General features: G+C 37.7%; 3 protein-coding genes across 7 annotated transcripts; 1 reads left to right on the forward strand and 2 right to left on the reverse strand.

Moving 5' to 3' along the window:
* Positions 1-28: 28 nt before the first annotated feature.
* Positions 29-7080, forward strand: dclre1a (DNA cross-link repair 1A (PSO2 homolog, S. cerevisiae)). The gene is made up of 9 exons (XM_033985027.2): positions 29-749; positions 1079-2389; positions 3077-3210; positions 3953-4071; positions 4196-4339; positions 4484-4629; positions 5260-5414; positions 5710-5851; positions 6484-7080. Exons 1-9 carry the CDS (start codon positions 314-316, stop codon positions 6651-6653), a joined length of 2757 nt encoding a protein of 918 aa, XP_033840918.1. The 5' UTR covers positions 29-313; the 3' UTR covers positions 6654-7080.
* Positions 4465-13882, reverse strand: LOC117387679 (pleckstrin homology domain-containing family S member 1-like). Of its 5 annotated transcripts, XM_055229592.1 has the most exons (18): positions 13800-13879; positions 13197-13234; positions 12962-13059; positions 12761-12879; positions 12553-12687; positions 11939-12014; positions 11834-11863; positions 11677-11736; positions 11407-11478; positions 11210-11296; positions 11057-11088; positions 10926-10976; positions 10732-10851; positions 9339-9635; positions 8536-8631; positions 8182-8311; positions 7997-8097; positions 4465-5875 (listed from the first exon to the last, which is right to left on the reverse strand). In XM_055229592.1, exons 2-18 carry the CDS (start codon positions 13219-13221, stop codon positions 5857-5859), a joined length of 1548 nt encoding a protein of 515 aa, XP_055085567.1. In that variant the 5' UTR covers positions 13222-13234; positions 13800-13879; the 3' UTR covers positions 4465-5856. The 5 variants fall into 5 exon arrangements, with proteins under 5 accessions (XP_055085567.1, XP_055085568.1, XP_055085569.1 ...); XM_055229593.1 differs by lacking the exon at positions 11834-11863 and having other exon boundaries at positions 5797-5875; positions 13800-13850; XM_055229594.1 differs by lacking the exon at positions 11407-11478 and having other exon boundaries at positions 5797-5875; positions 13800-13850.
* Positions 13883-15429: 1547 nt separating this feature from the next.
* On the reverse strand, positions 15430-22164 carry casp7 (caspase 7, apoptosis-related cysteine peptidase). Its single transcript, XM_033984830.2, has 7 exons — positions 22090-22164; positions 21047-21150; positions 19277-19428; positions 19065-19193; positions 17542-17717; positions 17162-17300; positions 15430-17087 (listed from the first exon to the last, which is right to left on the reverse strand). Exons 2-7 carry the CDS (start codon positions 21148-21150, stop codon positions 16861-16863), a joined length of 927 nt encoding a protein of 308 aa, XP_033840721.1. The 5' UTR covers positions 22090-22164; the 3' UTR covers positions 15430-16860.
* Between the last annotated feature and the right edge of the window lie 128 nt (positions 22165-22292).

A 22292-nucleotide genomic window follows, 5' to 3' on the forward strand; every position in this document is an offset into this window, starting at 1 on the left:
AGTGTTCGTTTATATCGGTAGCTGTGTTTACGTCATTCATATCTCAGTGGCGGCAAATGCTAATGCTACCAACAATGCTAACGTGTGGAAGGAGGTTAATTTCGATTTTATTATTTTTAACTGAATGCTTATTATGATCGCGTTGATATTGGAGGCTCTCACTTGGAAAATGAATTTGCCCATCAACTTAACTGTAAGGATTGTTTAGGATATCTACAACAGGAATGTTATTGGTGGTGAAGTCCTGTGTTGTAACAAGGGTTTGGGGAAAATTGTTGAGTAACTCGGGACATTGCGATTTAAGCGGCCCCAAATGTCACTGAACGACGACTCTGAAAATAACATTTGGGATTACAAACCTCTTAAGAAAAAGAAGAAACAAGAATCTCCTCTTGTCCCCAAAACAGTATCCAAGAGAAGATGCACAACCAGAGGAGCAAATCAGGGACACACTTCTTCCTCTGCTCTATCGCCTTTAAACACGATAAACGTTACTACAAGATCAACAGTACAATCTGAACCAGTGCCTGTTTTAATAAAAGAAGAAAACAAGACTCGAGACACGTCGAAGGCACAGGTCAACATTTCAAATCATGAAACTACCCTTAATTGTAACATCAATGGCGAGGAGGGGGAATCAGCTGGAGACTACTGTCCTGTGTGTCAGATGCCATTTTCCATTCTGGTGGTGCAGTCTCAGAGATGGCATGTTGTTGAGTGTCTTGACTTCTGCAGAAAATCATGTAAAGGTAAATACATTTTACAGACAATATGTTTATAGATTGTTGTAATGTAGACATACTGAAACCGGTCTGCAAATCAGCTGACAACTATGTGGTCTATAAATGTATGGACTGCATTTGTAACTTATCAGTCTCCCATTTCTTGTCTTAAATAGTACAGCACATTTATGTGAAGTGAGCTATCAATATGGAAAAATCAAATAAAAATAATAAAAATGCAATATAATCTAATGTGCTTAGTTGGTTTTGTCATATTGTAAGGATCTTTGGCCATTATAAAAAAGTTTACTAAGTTTACTATTACACATTTTTTTTTCCCCAAAATGTATTTGCAGAGTGCCCGGATGGCCTCCTGTGCTCCTCTTCCTTTCCAAACCACTACAGAAACTTTAACCACACTCTGCTGGCACAAAGTCGAGCCAGTGGAGATCTCGTTCTGCCTCAGACAACAGCAAGAGACACAGGAATTGGACCCACAATTACAGAACACAGTGGACCAGTAAATAATCATGTGGACGAAGTGGATAATTCAGCTTTAAAGACTTCACAAGACAATTTCTCTACACACTCTTTGGCTTCTTCCGCTATTATTAATAACCATACAAATTCACCCAGAATTCCCAATAGCCTTCTTCTACTGCGCTCACCTGCCCCGCAAGATTTAAAGAAAAAGAAAGGCTGGTCCTCCCCTAAAGTCCCAAAATCCCCTAAAGTCAGCTCTGGCCAAGATACTAAAGCAGAGACTCCTGTCAAAAAAGTATGTCATATTCAAGCTTGTAGTAGCATTCTTAAAAGTGTGCCTTCACCGTTGGAAGTTGACGATGCAATATCCTACTCCCCTCTTTCCGAACTCCCAGTAGAGATTGAAACTAATCATGCTGGTCCTAGAAAAACACTTTTTGATATTGACCCAGGTGGTAGAGAGAATAAAGATTCTGTTGTACCATTTAGTGATAGTGAAGATGATAATTTATTTGCCGAATTACTGGACAATTTGGATAATGAGGAGACAACCGTGTCTTGTTCACCTAACACCCAGGTGGTTTCATTTACCTCATTACAGCAAAGCAATCAGGAGACTCTAAACAATGCAACTTACAAACGTGAAAAGGAAAAGCCCAGACCATTCACCAATGTCGGCTCTAGTGAAAACAGTATTCAGTCACCCCAGAGTATTGTCCTGGAGCGTTTGAGGGACACAATTTTAAAAACAGAAAAAACATTTTGTGAAAGCGTTAGAACTCAGTCAGATAAGACAAATTCAGAAATGCCTTTATATGAAAAAATGACACCCCAGAAGACCCAAAGTAAAGGAGCTCAACCTGGCAGCCTAAAACAGACTGATATTGGAGTGTTTTTTGGACTTAAACCACTCAAGGACAAAGATTCAAAAAACCCAGCTCAAGAATCACAACCTGTCTTAACTGAAGAGAAGAAGAAAGGAGTAAAACCACAAAAGAAAAGCAGGCAAAGGGTGGGTGAAGCCACAACATCAGCAGGGAGTTCACAGAGTACAGTGGCTACAGTAGGAAATGGCACTGAAGGAGAAACCAGAAGAGCTAGTGGCAAAGGATGGAGGAAGAGGACCAATGCAGCTACAGGGGATGGAAAATACCCATGCTGTCCATTTTATAAGAAAATTCCCGGTAAGAAAGACACCATTTTAAAGATGATGAAAATGATAAATGGCAAAGCAAGTCAAGTTATGCAAAATCGACTTTTTGGAGCCTTCTACCATGTAATAATGTTCGATCATTAAATACATGGCAGAAGTGATTTTAATATCATTTATTCGTGTTTGAGTATTTTAGAGATCTCTCCCGGGCCCTATTTGAGCCCTCCTTAGGGTTAGCTGTAATATTTGTCCATTTTTTTTGTGGGCTCCACCCACAGGCCTGCGCCATCCATGCTTCCACATGACAATTCTCCATAAATATACAAAAGCATGATACAAAACAATACACTACAGCTTTACAAACCTGATGTGATGTGCAGTAATTTCATTAGCAGAACACATGCCGATTGTAATGTGATAGCGCTGTGAATGTGTAGTGACTTTTGACTCAAATGAAACAAATGTGAAACTTTTATAAAAACACACATAACACATTGTTTTCAACAAGTTTAGAGATTTTCAGAATGACAAAAGGTAAACTAAATGTGTTATGTTTTAGCAGTTAATGCCTCATAGAAGAAAAATACTCCCTCTTTAAGGCCTTTTTATAGAAGAAAATACACAGAAACTTGTGGTAGTAAAAAAAATTGTGTATGTATGTATGTATGATATATATATATATATATATAAAATGTGTGTGTGTGTTTCTTTTACATAGGAACAAAGTTTGTTGTAGATGCCTTCCGGTATGGGCCCGTAGAGGGGATCAGCACCTACTTCCTAACACATTTCCACTCGGACCATTATGACGGACTGCATAAAAACTCGACTTTTCCCATCTACTGTAATAAAGTAAGTCACCACTTTCTTGACCTAAAGTACATGTTTTTTGTTGTTTGTTTTTACAGTTTGCCTTTTCTTTTGTTTTTTCCTGAAATGCATCCACATGCTACTCAAAAGCAAGCGTGGCCTTTAGAGAATCATTTAATAAGTAGTTTGCATGCCACAATGGAAATATATGTTCAGTGGGCTATTGTGCTGTGACCCAGTTTGTTTTCAACCGGAGCCTTAGGGTACTGTTGATGATAATAGCCATTTTGATAATGTAGCTTGACTTTTCCTTGAAGAAATGCATTTTCAACTGTCATTCAAAATACCAGCTGTTTGGCTCATTTATTTCTCCTCACTGCTGTGGCTCTAAGTAATGTAAATGCATGGCAGCAATAATTAACCTTGTTTATATATGAGATATGATACACCATGAGCAATCTTTGTATTCAGTAATATTGAGTGTATGTTTGTTGCATACATAGATGGTCAGATCTAGAATTTGTAAGTTTGTCAACAAAGTTCCCATGAAGAGAGAAAGGGTTAACTTCAGTCAGAGACTTTAAATGGACATTTGGGTCACTGTTTGGTAGGTTACTGAAAATTAACTTTGGTGCTAGGTAGGCCATAGCCCAGATAAAGTTTGGTTAGACACATCAAGCAATATGTGTCACATACAATGCTAAACTTTCTGCTCTAATAGACAACTATGGTCAAGATTGCTATGACACAGTTAGATTTAAAGCGTTAATTTATTTCATTCCAGATAACAGGGAACCTGGTGAAAAGCAAACTGAGGGTCCCGGAGCAGTATGTGCACATCCTACCAATGAACACAGAGGTCACTGTGGAGGGTGTCAAGGTCACTCTGTTGGACGCAAACCAGTAAGCTGTCCTCATACTCACGCAGCCATCAATATATTTTCAGTGTATCCTACCTGTAATCACATTCTTATTTTCCCCTATCACTAATTTGTGAAATGAGATCTTATCAGTGCCTCTCGTGTAGTTGTCCAGGGGCTGCGATGTTGCTGTTCTTTCTACCTGACGGGCAGACAGTGCTTCACACTGGAGATTTCAGAGCTGATCCCTCAATGGAGACCTACCCTGAATTACGGAGCTGCAGGGTCCAAACTCTCTACCTGGATACAACGTTAGTAATGTCTTAACTGCACAATAAAGTACTTAAGGTGTATTTATGTATAAGAGCAAATTCATTTATCAAATGCATCATATTGGTAAAAGTAGTATCTCAACACAGTAATCAGTGTGTGTTTTCTCATATTTATTTCAACAGATATTGCAGTCCAGAGTACACTTTCCCAAAACAACAAGAGGTCATTAACTATGCAGCCAACACGGCCTTTGAATTGGTGACACTCAACCCGCGCACCCTGGTGGTGTGTGGCTCATACTCTGTGGGGAAGGAGAAGGTCTTTCTGGGTAAGTTTTTAGATTCACAACATCTGTGCATAATATTTCTAAACTAATAATTACTGCGCAAGTTTCTCCTATTACCTGGGTAAAATTAGATCAGCCAGCGATGGTCCTTAGAGGTTTCTATTGCCCTGATGACAGTGACTAATTTTAGCCTAAATAAATTAAATGTAGCAGTCTTTTGATAATTAGGCAGTTGATGAGAAGTGGCATGTTTGGATAGCTAATTGTTTTTGTGAAAATAGCATGGTAATTTATGCATTTAATCTGGTGGGAACAGGAACAGAAATCTGTCAATAATTCAGGGGTATGTTGCAGAATAGAAATCTGTTAAAGAAAGGTTCTAACTTCTAAGTCCAGTCTAATCCAATTATAAATTATTCAACACATTTTTTTTCAATAAGTCTGTATAGTTTTTGAGGCAGTCCTTTTTAATTGTGCAAAAATACCGAAACGAATCAAATCTAAATAAACTTGGACATTTCTGCCAAGCCTCTGGCCCTATCCCCCAATGATAATAAAAACATTTATTCAGACCTGGAATTAAACATGAGATCTTCTAGTTTAAAGAGAAATGCTTTTCAATTTCTTCATAATATGCACTGTATCTCACACTATGGTGTTTGTTGCTCTTAGCCCTTGCAGATGTCCTGGGATCTAAAGTGTGCCTATCCAGGGACAAGTTCAACACCATGTGCTGTCTGGAGTCAGAGGAAATCAAACAGAGAATAACTACAGACTGGAAATCAGCCCAGGTCCATGTATTACCCATGATGCAACTGTCATTCAAGGTAGGTAAACATTGGATGAAACAAAGCTCATATCAAGTGTTTTACTGAAGAAAATTCCAGGCAAAGCAATTATACCTCTATGTAACATTTTTGTCACCTGCTTGGTTCCAAAGTGTCACATTTTAATGGTGCTTGTATACAAAAAATAAGGGAAAGAAAATTGCTTTAAAGGAGCCTGCAAAAGGATATTAGAAGTATATTTGAAAATGTGATGTGGTTAAAGTTTATTTCATGTATTCTGAATTTGAAAGTTGTGTATATAAGATGCTAATTTAGTTGTTATTCATGTTTACAGAAATTGCAAGATCATTTGGCCCGCTTCTCAACCAAGTACGACAAGTTGGTGGCTTTCAAACCAACTGGATGGACGTTCAGCCAGCAGGTGGAGTCAGTGGAGGACATAGAGCCCCATGTTAGCGGCAACATCTCTATATATGGTGAGTCAAGGTTCTTCTTTTGCTCTGGAAAATCCAAAAAAGAAAACAGTTTGAAAACAGATCACCTCTAAAACTGCACCAATGGGTGTTTAGAATGGATGCAAGTGGGAAGTAAATCCAATGCCAAAATACACTGTTCATATGGGCTATTGCTGCCAATTGGGTGGGTGGACATAATTTTGTATTGAAATGATGGGAAAATAACTGACCTCATAGCTGCTCCTTTAGGACACACAATGCATTTAACTTTAAAGTGATATGTGACTGTCATTAGTATCCTTCTGTTAAATTTGCAGAATAATAGCTTTCTATCAGCAGCCATCTGGCCCTAAACATCTGTGTTGGCCATGCATGTACAAGCATATCATTTTCTACTGTTTACATGCCATCGGGTATTTACTCCTTTTTATTTTACTATTGTAAGTTCAAGCCATATGTTGCGGTTATGTTTCTTTGTATGTAATTTTGCAGCAGTTGCTAAATGTAAAGGGTGCACACTATGGCAAGGAGTGACATTAAGATGAGGTGTTTTTTTGACTAAATGTCTTTAATACATGCTATAATTTAAATAATCATGCCACTATAAAACATCTGATTGTTTTAATCTACTCAATGTGTATTTGTCTGAACAGGGATCCCATATAGTGAGCACAGCAGTTTTCTGGAGCTGAAACACTTTGTGCAGTGGCTGAGGCCGCTAAAGATCATTCCCACAGTGAACAATGGCCGCTGGGAGACCAGGAAGGCCATGGAGAGATGTTTCAGTGAATGGATGAATGAAATGTGCATGGCAAAACTCTGATATCTTTTATGCTGCCTAATAAACAGTACTCAGGGCTTTCAGGCAAATGATTCCTTCTTAATTTGAAGGATTTTGTGAAGCCCTTTCCCCATTCAAATGGCATAATATTTTGATTTGAAGTGTATGATTAATCTAACGATGGAGGACTGTTGGAAGGAGTCCTTATGTCTGAAACCCATGAATACCCGTAACTGGCACAAGTTGAAATATCATAGCACGAGTGATAATAGTAGTATTATGTGTATTACTATTCACTTTTAGGGTTTTATGGTACTTGAATCATATATTCACCAGCATCCATTCCAAATTTTATTCTTAAAGTTAAATGTATATCACATTACTGTGTTCAACTGTAAAATTGTCTGTTTTTATAATCAGCTTTTAATGCAGAAGAAAATAAATATTCTAATATTCAACATTAAAGAGTAATGTAAGAGGCATTTTTTATGTACCAGGCCAAGAGAAAAGGTTAGAATTCTGATTACACACTTTGCTTCCTGGAGGTAGGCAGCACTCCGGTCCCATTACCATTCCAGCCAGAACCACACACTTCTGGATTCTATCAGAATGTACAAGGCACTGGTTCCATGTCCCCTGTCTGTCCCAAAACTCTAAATTAAAGCCCTGAATGAACAGACATTCCACAACTGAACATGAACAGTGATATAATTGGTGAAATATTTTAATATTATTAAAAGACATATTTAAAAATAATTAGCTCTCACTGTACATGAAAAATATGTACTTATTATAGTTTCAGTTGATAGTAGACACTACAGTAAGAGTAACTTTGTTTAAGTCTTATTAGACTACATCTGTGTTAATTATTTAATAAATCCACATATTTCATGAATTAGTCACAGATGGTCCCATAAAGTAACACAAATAACTGCTACCACACTATTCTGCTTAATAAATAAGTCAGTAATATATATTGATGCAAATGTTAACAAACACAGTGTAAAGAAAATACAGGCCCTCTAATTACAGTAATTCTGAGTTTCCTCAAAGCCACATGAAGGCGTCACTAGTCTGTCATAACAAATTTCATCACAGGTGTAACAACTGAACAAACTGGATTCTAATCAGCTCCTGCTGACGTCTTTGGCAGTGCTGCTGTAACTGCTCTTTATTATAATTCTCTGATCAGATGTGGACCTGAGTAATGGGACTATACTGTGACAACCACCATTGTTACCGCGATTGGTGTTTTCCCATTTGATTCATTGTGTAAGAAAGCTGAAATGGCTTTAACAGGAACTACACAAGAGATCAGGCTGACACTAGTACTAGTGCCTTTATGACTGTGGTTGCCTTTTTGAGGCGAAAGCGCGTTTTATTACCCAATAATGTAGAGACTGCTTGGTGCCAGTTCATTGCTGCAGAGGCAATTGGCAGAATGGACCACCTGGCCCCCAGGCAGACGCAGGACGGTGAGTTTCACCTGTGATAACATGTGAACATGATCTCATATAAGACATACATTTACATATATAATTTATGGTATGGGTATGAACTGAGATGGTACCTCATTCTTGAGTGCCTTATTGATCAACATGGTGTAGTCTTGGATGTTGCTAATGTGTAAGTCATTTAAAGCCAAAATCTGGTCCCCTTTAAAGAACAGGCACGCTGGCTGCCCCGTCCAGCTGGACACACTGACAGACACATCTTTCAGTTATTTTTATTGACAGCCAAGTCAATAAATCAGCTGTGACCATAATGGCGTGATGATCACTGTTAATCATTCTTAACCTGTTGTCACACCACATCTCTTAACTTTTGGCAGAAGTAATTCTATGTATTTGATTATGTCAACTTTGACTGACGTCTTTAATCAGCTGTACAATCATGTATTTTAATGAAAGCCAAAGATACACACCTGGGCTTGTCATCCACCTCTGTTAGTTTCAGGTGCTTTTTTAGATCAGACTGTTTGATCTCTATATCCCTCTCGTTTGGGTTGAAGGGGTCAAGGCTTTAAGGAGGAAACGGGTTGAAATACAGAAAGTTAGTTCAATCTTTAGGGAATCTTGAGACTATAAAAATTACAATGAATGAGCTGCAACATTGTACAACAAACAAAGCAAAACTAAGCAGATTGTTTGGTCAAGACAAACCTGAAAGTATTAAATGCTGAATAGAAAGTTTTTTGTTTTTTTTCCTTTCTTACTAATATTACACAAGAGGTCTGTGTTTCATAAACCAGTCTGTCCAGCTCAGCATGGTTACCACATTCCTCGTTGATTGATATTACTGACTCCATTAACCATAACCATTACAAAGCAGATTTTAACCTTTTGATAAGGAAGGACACAGAAGGTCTTTGTAGTTTATGTGTTTGATTTGTAGTAGTAGGGCTGAACAATTTTGGGAAAAATATCAAATTGCTATTACGATCAGATTTGCGATTTATGTTTTAAGAATTTTGTTCAAAGTTCACATTTTAAGCAAATTGACTCAATCACATTTCAGAACATGTTGGTACAAGTCTAAACTACAGGGTTTACAGTTGTTACGCATAATAATATTTTATTGATTGTGGAGGGAATGATCGTGCTTTAAAAATATGCTGCCTTTACAATTTGCTAATTGCATCCATTTAAATTGTGATTTTGAATTGACTAATATTGCAGCCCTTATTTGTAGCTAATAATTACTATAAATCAAAGGTACAGATCTTACCATTCTGAGGAGCTTTGTTTTTCTAGTGTTCTTGGTCTTTCCAACATTGTACCTGGAGACATTGCACCAGGCGACATTACATCTGTCCACTCTCCACCTGTAAACATTGCATCTGGCAACATTGCATCTGGTGACACTGGACCTGGCGACACTGGACCTGGTGACACTGGACCTGGTGACACCGGACCTGGCGACACTGGACCTGGCGACACTGGACCTGGCGACACTGGATCTGGTGACATGGCTCCATTGTCACTTGAACTAGTGCTACAGTCCGATAATGGCCGTCTGCACTCACTGAAACAATCAAAGTCAGGAGGTATTGTGTACTAGTACCAAATCAAGCATAATGTTTTTGCATGCAATGTTTTGCATTTTGCAACTAATTATCTACTCCTCTAATCTATCTAATCCTGGTATCTAGTAGTGGCAAACCCATTAACCTGGCCAGTATATATTGTTGTTGTGACCTTGGGCAAGACACTTCATCAATATTGCTTATTTTCTGTATGAATGTGCAGTAAGCATGATTTTATCACTGTCATTGGTAATAGTTTTGATAGAATTGTGATACACTGTCCATCCCAGATCATGCAAATGGGCACAGTACAACATGTAGATGTCTCTAACTCAGTTCTGGCAACCAGTGATAGTCAGGATGGTTGTCATAATGTAATGCCCAGTTGGTGTGTAATTGTCAATAATAGAGCTATTTATAAAGACTTTACCCACTCCAGTCATGAAATAAGATAAAAGCACCATCTGGACCTGTAGCCTGCTTCCAAGAGTGCCAAAAGCAGATAACACAACAGCTTTGACACAGTATGAGAGGCCTTTGATAGAGCAACATCATGTCATCAACGACCTCAAACACAAGACAAAAGAAACAACACAGACACCCAAGTTTTACACAAAGCCTGTCCAGGGACTTTCCTAAATATCTCACTAATGGGACACGAAAGACGGAAATAAGTCCCAGATCACTGCAGATGGTTTGGATTTAAGAGGCACTTAAGAGAATAACTAAAGAAAAGCAGCTTTTGGGAGCCGAAACACAGTCACTTAATGAGGAGACACTGCAAGTAAAAGGAGCACTTTTACAGACAAATATTAGCTTTCCTTTAAGATACAAGCCACCAGACATTATCAGCTGTGTAGCTTTTTGAGTGTGCACAGTGAATAACTTGTTGAACTGGCTGTGGTTGCCTCGCTGCCTTTAGCTGGTCCTTAAATGTCAACAATGAAATCTGTAGGAGTCAAACCATTGTTGTGATGAACTCTGTCACATTCAAACTAACAAGCCTGTGATGATGAGTGAGGTTTACCGGTATCCATGTCACAAAAAATACACATTGTACAAACAGCAGGAATACCCACAAGATGTATGACGTACCTGTCCTTATTTGTCTCCTCATCGAACGAAGGCAGTGGTGAAAACTGAGTCTTGAACCGATCAAAAGCCAGGCTCATGGACCTCGTCATGGTGCCAGTAGCTGCTTCTACTTCTTTATCCCTACGAACAGGGAACAGCAGAAACAGATATGATTTACAGTGCACTAAATCTTATAGTGATTTCATTAAACTTACAGTGCCTGGGAGCCTTCTTCGCCTTTCTTTATCTCCACCATATCCTCATAACTAAGTCAAACACGTGTAAAGGGCATTGCTGTTCACAATAAATGTTACAAGGAACATACAAAAACTACAGTAATACTCACAGTCCTTCTCCGTTCCCATCATTAGAATGTACCTTAGGGAAAGCAGAATTGCAATCAAATTTAAGGTTTGATTTGATTTCGTCGCAAATTAGAAATACTAAAAATGAATTTCATGATCTTCTATGTTATTTTGAAGAATTGTTATTTACTTACTTGGAACTGTTTAATGTAGTTCTTTGGATAGTCATATAGCGGATGCACAGGCTCTGATAATCGTCTCCCTCTGGGGTAATCTTCCATCTGTCATCAAATGATAAAAGCAGGTTATCTGCGATGTTCAATTAATTTGAACAGTATATTTCTGTTGCTAAAAGGCATTATAAATTTATTATACTGCGTGACTGTTGCACCTTTGGTTTTTCAATCTCAAAGTCTTTTGTGAGAGACAGAGGGTCAGACATGGAACGATATTTCATAGCTGGCTAAAAAAAGAAATGATGCGTTAATCCAACTTGGCATAATTTATCTGTGTGAATATTTGTTGAAAGAGAACAATTTGGTTCAGTGTCCTTGGACTGTGTAAAACACATATCAGGAAAAGAGTCAGGGAAAGCTTTTATATTTTTTGTGATTTAATGTACAGAGAAATAATATTTGACACTGATGCATCACAAACTAACCTGTTCATTCACATTCACAGGGGTTGTATTCTTTTTCCTCAATATGGGATTTGTAATTACCTGTTAAAATATGGACAGCATTCAAAATATGTGAAGGCTACTTGTGTTCACCAGGGACACTGACAACATAAAACTTAGGTGATTTGTTTCCTCATACCTCTATAAACTGCTGTCCATTTGATATTTCCTGAATATATAATTTAAGGTCATAGTGGTTAAATGGTGCTCATTAATGAGTATTGGCTGTAAAAATATAACCTACGTCTGAATTGAGAAACTTGTGGGGTTTGTTCTTGAGGGCTTCGTACAGGTCATTGAACCAGCCATCCACCTCATCACTGACAACCCAAAAAAAAAAAAAAAAAAAACAGGTGAGAGGATATCATTTTCAGACTTTTACATTATCTCTCCTGTGTTTTATTTAAAATCCAATCCTCAGAACTGGAAATAGTGACAATTGAGAGCACAGCAATACATTTTAATCACAACTAAACTGAGGGAAAAGAAGGTGGCACAAAGGGCAGCAGGATGTGATCGTATTGTGTTATTTGAATCAATGCCACAATATTTTGGTTTACACACAAAGCTTAGCTGAGTCAGTAATAAGATTTCCAATTTCCGAGATGGTGCTGTTAATGTTGTCTCTAATTCCTGGGAAGTGTTAGTGGCCCCACAGTATAGCAGGTATAGTGGGCACCTTGTCTTGTAGACTTGGCTTTAGTGCCAGCTGTAGCTGTACTTTCCTATATGCACAAATGATCGGTGAATTTTATAAAAGAAGAGATATACAGCTTTATATTATGTCTTTTTCATGACAGATGTAAGTTATTTTTTTAATTATTCATCCATAAACATATTACAAATTAGACATTTTACCTGGTCTTCCCGATTAAAAAGTAATCCCGATCTGCTGCTCGAAGGTAAAGTACACAGTCTGGGGAGCACTTGAAACTCTTCTGGACCCACGGCCATTTTGTATGTGTTTGTGGACTCACATTAAGAAGCGAAATGCTTGCATGGAAAAATAATAAAATAAATACAAATTATTTATAACTGAATGTATGCAAGTAAGAAGTTGCTGTACTGTGATAGGTCAATTCCTCCAAGTGGCCGGTCTTTCTCTTCTGGACCCCTGAAGTACTTGAGCTGGTAGTCGTTTTTATTAATTTCAAATAAAATAAAATAGCGTTTCTTCCATGATTTCTACACAAGACAGAACAGCTGTAATGTAAAAAATGCAAGCTACACATGTGAAATGTCTGAAGCTTTCTAGGCAGTATTTCACCTCAGTCTTTAGGCCTTTGGAAGGGGGAGACTTGTATAGATATCCGGATCTGATTTCCTTCGCCTCTCCTACTGGTTTGTAAAACATGGCACTTTTGCCTGAGATTAAAAAAAAAAAAAAAAAAAAATGTATGATGAAATATTCCTTGTTCCTTATCAGTTATAAGGAAGTAAAAATATCTCTCATATAAACAGTAGAGGGATTGTTAGAAAATGAATCGATCAGAAAATATTACCTATGTTTTTTTGGCTCTTACTCATTGTGCCTCCACACCTACAACAAAAATATGGCTTAAGATGGGCATCATGAAGTCCACAGTAAGTACAGTGAGCACACACCTCAAACAAGCTGCAATTTAACAATTAGATTAAGTACAACAAATTAGATCTGGCCAATCTGGCCAATACACAGACTAATGTCCCTGAAAGGTTATATGCTTCAGACAATGCAGTAATGACATCAAAATGACTTCAAAAGAAACATCTAACTTGTAGATTTGGTGTTTTTAATAAAAAAAATTTAAAAAAAGAACACTCGCCTGATTAATTGATAACAAAATAAACTTTAGTTGCAGCCAGAAGCGTAGCCTCAACATAACTCTTTGTTTTGTATTGTAGCTTAAAGTAGGCATGGTAATATTGTAAACTGTCACAAAAATTCTACAAAAAATTAAAAAAAGGAATGTGCAATGTGCTAATTAACAGAAATGTTTAAATGACTAACACTGCTCTACACCTGTAATACAGCACCAATCAGACTTAGAAGAAAAGTCAGCGTTTCTGATCTATACATGGTTCAAATTCATCATATAATCATCATAATAATCACGTTTTCTCACCTGTAAAGCTCCTCTTTAGACTCCACTTCTCACCATATGAAAATAACTGCAGGTGCGAGGAGAACTCTTCCTGAATCTGTAACAAGTAAATTCTTGGTGAGAACTGGAGTTACTGGTTCCTGCCTTCAATTGTTTTGATGCTGTGATTGGTCCATTCTCCTGCTCAATGCCACATGGGTCGGTTCAACACAAACACTTTAGTTTAAGAAATATTCTCTGTGACTTGTGACCATGTTAGAAGTTTCTTTTACAAGAGCCTAGATAAATGATAGATCTATTCATCATATGGTTGCAGAGCTTCTTGATGCCTGAGTGGAGTCCAGTTATGTAGAGCTCCTGATGTGGAATAACATGTTTGTAGTTTGTTAGAGTTTCTAAATGAGCTTCTAAATTGACATGTCAGTCTAAGTGCTCATACTGTAGATGCAGAAGTGTGTGTCTCCTTCTGTCTAAATCCATGTTTTAGACTGAAGGAGACACAGAGTCTGGGGGGAACGTTTTGAAGGATGATTTTTCTGTTTGAGCTTCATCTCTTCACTGACTACTGCTGGAGGTTGTGGATTTTTTCAGATGATTTTGGAGGGACATTTACTAAAAGCAAGCTTTCATTTGTGCACAATGAGGTCCAGCACCACTGTATGGTTATTGCATGTTTAAAACCTATAAAATAAAATGTAGCAGAAAGACCAATTACATTATAGGTTAAATGACTATAGCATGTTGTTTATTATCATCAGTAGTTTTCCTTATTTGTGGAAGGACACAAACAGATTCACAGAACACAGTGAATCTCAATCCAAATTAAATCTGTAAACACAGAATTAAATCAAACGTACTGTTAGGATAAATAACCATGCTTAGCTATTCTGCATAACCACTGCGTCAACTACTGCTATAGCTATAATTCCATGTATAAGAGTCACATGTCAGATATTGCTATGGTTGTTGTAGAGAAACTCGGTGCATCAGAATGTTCTCTTCTCGTTTCCTCCAGCTAGGTACTCCTTACAGACGGATAATACTTGACTACTGTAGTGTGATTGCCCATTGGTCCGGACGTTTTGCCGTAGACTAGATTACTCCAAAGGAGAGATTACTCTAAAGGAAAGAATATATTTCTCACTTTGGCATGTTCCTGAAAATGGAAAAAAAAAGCACACTCGTATTCCATATGTCCAGAAGTCATGTGACCTGGTCCATGACTCTTATTCAGTGAGATATGAACATGGCCCTCCTGAGGTGAGGAGAGTGAGGGACATCATAACACAGCATCCACTTTACATGAAGAACAGAGTAGAATAGATCATTACTGACTGTGCAGGCCCATGCTGTGACTGCCCTCTACAGTCTGGAAGTCTCCTGTTCAGCTACAACCGGAATAGACAGACAGGCACATTAAACTGTCAAAAATATGATTCAATATAGAACCCAGATATAGGCCTGGATGCATTTTAGAACGTCACATGTAGTATATTAGTGGATATATTATTATTATTATTATTATTGTTATATAGTAGATATTAGTAGTAACATTTGTAGTTAGAAAAAGATGCATCTTCCTTAAAAGTACTGAAACCTTGTTTAAATTACAAGTCCAAATGACCTCTTACTTTACGAAAAAAGGGACATCTTTTGTCTTAGGTTTTATTTCTTGCATATGAACCATTTTGTGTGTGACACAATACAAACAGATTAATTACAGTATAAATCAATTTCATTACAACAATGTTAACATGCCCTAGGAAAAAATGGGCTAATTTATTATAAGTATTTCATACATCACTTTTCAAGTCATTAAAATATATTCCTGAGGACAAAAGCATCCAACACCAAAAAGCATTCAAAAGCTACTTCCCCAAGTCAAATTTACCCTCTTTCAAACCATTCCAAAACAAGTGATTAAAAACCTTTTTTTTTGCCCAGCACAGGGTGTGCGCCACATTACTTAGAGTTAATGTGTCGAGAGGATGCAGAAATGCATGAGTAAAATATATATATATATAAAATAACTTTAAAATAAAAAAGAGTGAATGACTAAACATTAAACAGCTGTTGATAAAACATGCAATAACTGAATATAGGAACAGCTTGAACAGTGAGAGTGTATTATGGTTTTGGTTTGACTTCACCACAGAATAGCTGCCTGAGTCGGACAGACAAGACAGTGACAAGAGAAGAAGACTTTGTAGATGAAGTATCGGCATCAGTAGAGAAGGAACACCATTTTCTTGATATTGCGTGATAAAGTTTCTAGTTCAGACTTTTTATGTTAACACAAAGTACAACACTAATATACAACTTGTGCTTTAAAGCCTCTTCAGCTCTATGCTGGATAGATATGACACACTTAGAACAATCTCAAGTTCTCTTTAAGGGTAAAAATCTACAAAAAATATTTTTTGGCAAAAGTTATCACATGCATATTTGTGTTAACACAAATATCCAATTACTTCCACTAGTAATGCATACAAAGTATCCACATATGGACCCTGAGGATGCCAACACAGTGAATACATGAGTGAATGTTATCCAGAATGGCAAAGGATTTGATCCATTTTCCAAATACATTTCTTTCTACAGTGCATGAATACATTTTATTACTACAATAATCATTGCACAACCTCTTAGTGGGGTGGTATTTTTTTCTTTGTTAAAAATGGGATTGTGTACAAATACACATGTCTGTGTAGTTCTGGTTGAATGTCTACTGCAGACATACAAGGAAAATGGAGGGATACATTTTCATGTATATTATTCCAAACCCAGAAGATCTGGCAATGATATTTCTGGGTTAGGACAGCAACACTGATATTTGACAATGCTGTCAACAAGATCAGAGTGTGTGGCACATTAGAAGATCGTCTGAAGCAGATGTTAATGTCACCACATGAAGTGCCACTGGAGAAAATTTTCTTTTTTTATCAAGTGCTTTTTCGGGCCCGAGATTCACACAAAAATGGCCAAATGTGCAACATTCTACTCAACCTGAAACATCCCTGAATGCTTTGACTGCTTAGTCAGTCCATGTTTTGTCTATTTTATAGTCTGTTGTGCCCAAAGATCAGTTAAAATACAGTTCTTTGGTCAGCATGGAGACCATACAGGGGATCTGCTTTTTCTCACTGAAGCGTGGGTCTTCAGACCAGGACTCAAAGCTGGTGGCCACCATGTAGTTGACTCGTGTGAGGATCTGGATGATCTCCAGCTGTTTCCCAAACTCATTCAGGACATTACAAAGAGCCTGAACAAACCAGGAGCCACGCCCAGGGTTCCTCCATGAATAGTATCCTGAAAAACATTACAATAAAATTTATATTAAAGATCCATGAACATACAGAGTACAGTGATATAAGGTATTGTACCTGGCACAGTGGAGTATGCGAAGAGGAAGTCAGCTTCAACTGGGATCTTATGTCTGGGATTGGCATCAGTCTCCAGGGTGTCATTGGGCGGACCTGAATCTGTTTGAATGCCATCATCAAACTCGGATCCCCGACAAGCCTGGTGAAGTAAATGAAATGACATTTCATTGTGATCCTGAGTAGCTTTCTCAACGATGACCTGGTGAAGCAATTAGAACTACTTTTAAAAGCTGAGATGATAAACAATAGCTATTGCTATGTGTTTTGCGCTTGACTAGTTGTAAGTCCATGAACTGCATAACCTCAATGCTACATGTGTGGGAAAAAGTCTGCCTTTTACAGAGAACTGTTTAGAGAGAAAGCTTCTAAAATCCTCTCACCTGAATGAAGAAGAGTTTGGGCTTCCCGACTAAGCTTTTGCACATGTCGCCCCTGAACAGTGAGGTCATGGTCTTAATGGGCATGGCTCCGTCTGTCCCATAGATCATGCCCTCTTCGCCATGGCTGAGCAGGATACAGGCGAAACAAGAGCTGTCGCTATGGTCTTCTTCTGAGGCTGACCCACACACAAGACAGAACTGTAGTCTTAGCTTGGCCTTCACAATTCGTATAAACCTTTACATCTGATAGCAATGCAACGTAATCTAACATGAACCTAAACTGAACAGGGTTACCCATCACAAAATAAATGTCATGAATATAGAACTTTTTTTTGTTGTTCAGAAGCGACACCGAGGATGAAGAATTCAACGGATTTAGTGATATGGAGTGAACTTGTTAGCTTGTTTTTTATGCTTTAGTTATCCGATTAACTGTTAATATCTTACATTAACATACCAGACACGTATTCAGTTCATTGTCTATGCTGCATGTTGAATATGTGTTATGTAACGGTTGATTACACATTTTACAGTTCACTTGTTTGATCAATAGATGGCGGTGGTGTGTTTGTAATACCTGTAAGAAAATGTACTTTACTTGTTTCTTTTATATATTATATATTATATATTTAATTTCCCCTTATTTATTTCACCTTTATTTATAATATATACATATATAATATTGTAAATGTTTAGTTTCATAAGTCTACTTTAAGGTCGCGAAAACTTTTCCGGCTTATCTTTTTTTTTTTACATTTATGTGAAGTCTTACCCGACAGAGCACTATTTCAGAAACAATTGAGAAGCAAAATTCACCGGTTTGTTTACTAGCAGGCCAAAGTGGTATGTATATTTACCATGTGTTCATATGCAGTTTTGTGTGTTTATGTAATATGAGCCAGAGCTTATGTTATATTTTATATGTTTGCTAGTTCTACGGTGTGAACTGTGATGAAGAAGTAAGACCACAGTAAACATCAATGAAAAGAACTCTCGTGTCTCTCGTGTTTGTGGACAAGCCGGCATATATTACATTAGCATAACATATCTGAGCCTGTGGTTCTCTATTATATCTATTATATTGTTATTATTATAACTTGCCTCTTGTTATTATTATAACTCCCCCCCCCCCCCCCCCAAAAAAAAAAAAAAAAAAATATATATATATATATATATTGTCCAGTGTGACTTATATGTTTTTTTAATTCATTATTATGCATTGTTTTGCTGGTGCGACTTAAACTCCGGAGCAACTTATAGTCTAGAAAATACAGTATGCAAATTATGCATGTACTCATGAACAAGTATTACCACTGGCCCAAGGTTACACAGGCAAGCACAGTTTGCCTGTATAGCTCACATGAGGAAGGATTTTGTTAAACTATGATAAGAGCAGAAACTGTCTCTAAGTGTTAGAAGCAAATCAGTCATCTGATTTATACAAACACTGACTGAAGGTTTTAGATCTTGTAACATCTGTTTCTTAGATTGAATATTGAATAATAAAATTATATCTCACTTACCTTCTCTAAGGAGACGCTCCATCTTCTCACACGTCTGATCGTTGTAGATAAAGACTTCGAAGCCCAGGTTCTTGAAGCATTTGAACAGCTCACCTGCATCACGATCCGTGCCATTGCGTACATTCATCCCTATGGAGAAGATTAGACACTATGTTTTCAAAATTGTAAAATGTAATATACTTAGTAGTACATTTGAACAAAGAGTACCGTACCTGTCTTTTCATCAAAGTTTTTGTTGTTGATGATGATGCACTTGCCCACTCGCTGGTGGCTCATCTTATACTGGAATGTAGGTGAAACAATTCTGTAATGGCTTTCAGAATTATGGTCCTGCTCCCGCGTCTGGCCATCCTTATTTTTCTTACTTGAAAAAGCCAAGAACAGAAATGTACATAGTGAAAAAGAGGCCAAATAAAATGATAAGGTAAAATTGTCAAATCATTCCCCTGGAGAAAAATGACTATTTTAGAAAAGACAAAAATAATTCCTAATATATCCATATATACTCAAAGTTACACATTCAAATAAACAGGAGACTAGAGATTAGGAGTAGTAAAACAAAGCTAGCACATCTTTAGCAATTTAAGAAAGAATCTCAATAATCTAGGTTCTAATTCCCACACACCTGTCATATTTCCATTCTTGAAAAGATCTATCCACATACACAAGCCAACAGTGGCCCATAGGAGGCTCAAAAGACCCAGGCTTGTTCCAGAAGAGCCTGGTCATCTGGACGCTCCAGTCAGAATAAACAATACAGAGTGGCCAACACAAGCAGGTGGTCAAAATGTATTGAAACAAACATGTGGTCCAGAACTTTTTCACCCCCTCCCATCTGGAAACTATTGACAGCATGAGGGAGGGCTACAAGCTGCAACTCTGTTTTGCTGTGGACTGGACATGACAGAAGACAGGAACAGGAGGAAGAGTGAAATCAAATCTTACCTGGGTTCGTCATTAAGCGCTACGCCACTCTGCATCTGAAATAGGTTGTTTGTTCTTGCCGATATAGTGTTACTCCACACTTTTTGGGCTGTGTGCTAGGATACTGACATGCTCTCTGTACTGGAGGGTGACTGGACTGAGGCACTGGATGCTGTGCTGGGGGCGGCGCACTGTGAGCCCCCTGAGTCAGCAGCCTTACCCTCACACTAGTGCTTTCTAAAGGCCTATTGAACTTAGGCCCTGTACCTCACTCCATGCTGAGGTCAGACAGGGCATAAAGTTTTCCCTCTGCTGACAAATACAGAATCTCCCTGTGCCACCAGTTTGCCCATCCTAAAGGCCATAACCACAATAACCTTGAAGGAGAAAGTGCAACAAAAACTTGACTATTAAAAAAAATCCAAATGAGACAAAAGATGAAAAATTAAATAATTCAGGAACAGTCGAGGTTCACCAAAAGGCATACCAGGGTATACTATAGGTATAATTGAGTTAGCTTTTAACGACATAGCTACAAAAGTGTTACAGTGCCATCTTGTGTAAAACCAGTGAACTCTGTTTACATAGAGTTAACCTAATGTTAAAGGTCTCACAGGGTAATTCAAGGTAATTTTTCCTTTTTAGCTTATTTTTTGGCCTGGCTTTAGCTTAGTTGATCTTTGCAGTGACATAGTTTTAGAGTTTAGGATCGAATGTTAAAAGTTATATTGGCATGACAACACATGCAAAAAGTCTATATAGATGCATTAAAAAGTATATATAAGTAAACAAAAAAACTGTAGAACAGCTGCTGGATCACTGCCACTGATGAGTACACCATCCATCCATCCATTTTCTTCCGCTTATCCGGGGCAAAGTTTGCCCATCGCTGCTCTAAGATGATTGGATTTCTGCACTTTACCCTCAACAAATGTCATGCTTTTCAAATAATAACAAATAAATATATACATTCAATAATAAAATGATCAGTTACAACATGCATTCATTTAGGGATGCCTTTATAGGGCTTCTTCAGTGTTCTCATCTTGTCTACTCACCTTGCGAACAATCGAAACCTCCCTGAGCGGTCAGGCTTGGCATCTGTCTGGTCTTCCTCAACTTCATCTCCAAGTGCGCCGAGCTTAGCAGGCTTCCCAGCCATCTGTATTTACAACCAGGCAGGGGTTAGAAAGTCAGAAATAGCAGGGATAGCTGTAGTGAACTGGTACAGTAATGAATGATTACGTGTAACTAACATAGCTTTAACCTCCTGAGACCCGAGCTCTTGCCTGAGGTACTTTATTAATTTCTCTTTGTTATTTGGGCTGACTGGAACCAGATGAGTGTAAATACAAAGAATTATCTTTTTACATTATGTAGTTTCTGAGAAAAAATTATGTAAATCAAATGTCCTCATATGTGGACATTTTACTCATTTGATAAAACATTTGAATAATGATTTGCAAAACCTATTTATTAAGACCCTGAAAACAGCAACATTTGTCCTGAATGTAAAAACAAAATGTGAAACGACAATTGTGCCTCTTGGAACAATGTATCTCGTGTGAAGAACTGCTGACAGGAACAGGAAGAAAAATAAAACAAATTTAAATAAAATATTCTAAACATTCTAAACTGTTAAAAAAATGAATATATATATAATATATTTGCATTGTTGTTGTTCTTGTATGCTGTTATTCTTCTTCTAAAAATTTGCATTGTGGCCTAGACAAGCCAAAATGTGTTGTCCACATATGAGGACGCCAGGTCTCAGGAGGTTAACTGAGATGTGTCCATTCACTATACTATGTTGAATAGACGTCAACTTTATAGTTAGTATAGTTCTACGGCAACAAAAAGTCACCCAAACTGTTTAAGTTAACTTGGTTTTAGATTAGCACCACTGATTGTATCATCCAGGCTACACACCCACTGATTAGCACAAACTCATAGTGCTTGTTTGGTTAGCTAACAAAATGATTTTCCTTCTTCATTAAAGTTACGCCATTAAACACAATACTTCCTGGTAATGTCGATTTGCGTGGTCAAATTTGTATTGTTGAGCAAATGTAACGCGGTCATTTATTTCTCCAAACCATACCTGTCATCAGAGTTTCTGTTCCTCTCCAGAGTTATAAAAACGAAAGTCTGGAGTGAGAAGATTTCTGAGACGCGTGGCTACGTCATCACCGTACGTCTGTCGTCTGTGCGCGCGAGTCTGGGGTAAAGAAACACAGGTGGCCACATTTTAGAGAGTAAACTGCTTAAAACTGTGTTCAAAAACTGTGGGCTAAAAAAATAAGG

The sequence above is a fragment of the Periophthalmus magnuspinnatus genome, chromosome 19 (genome assembly GCF_009829125.3).
Source record: "Periophthalmus magnuspinnatus isolate fPerMag1 chromosome 19, fPerMag1.2.pri, whole genome shotgun sequence".
Lineage (NCBI taxonomy): Eukaryota > Metazoa > Chordata > Actinopteri > Gobiiformes > Gobiidae > Periophthalmus > Periophthalmus magnuspinnatus.

Bases quoted from the DNA above. Each gene is read 5' to 3' on its own strand.
- dclre1a (XM_033985027.2), top strand. From the start codon at position 314: ATGTCACTGAACGACGACTCTGAAAATAACATTTGGGATTACAAACCT. The intron at 5,415-5,709 runs GTAGGTAAACAT...TCATGTTTACAG, and splicing joins TGATGCAACTGTCATTCAAG to AAATTGCAAGATCATTTGGC. The intron at 5,852-6,483 runs GTGAGTCAAGGT...TTGTCTGAACAG, and splicing joins CGGCAACATCTCTATATATG to GGATCCCATATAGTGAGCAC.
- LOC117387679 (XM_055229592.1), bottom strand. From the start codon at position 13,221: ATGAGTAAGAGCCAAAAAAACATAG. The intron at 11,479-11,676 runs GTTAGTTTGTGA...TTCTTTTTTTAG, and splicing joins CTGTGAATGTGAATGAACAG to CCAGCTATGAAATATCGTTC. The intron at 9,636-10,731 runs GTACGTCATACA...TGATTGTTTCAG, and splicing joins GAGGAGACAAATAAGGACAG to TGAGTGCAGACGGCCATTAT.
- casp7 (XM_033984830.2), bottom strand. From the start codon at position 21,150: ATGGCTGGGAAGCCTGCTAAGCTCGGCGCACTTGGAGATGAAGTTGAG. The intron at 19,429-21,046 runs GTGAGTAGACAA...GGCTTTTTCAAG, and splicing joins AGGTTTCGATTGTTCGCAAG to TAAGAAAAATAAGGATGGCC. The intron at 17,301-17,541 runs GTGAGAGGATTT...TTACTTCACCAG, and splicing joins CCAAACTCTTCTTCATTCAG to GCTTGTCGGGGATCCGAGTT.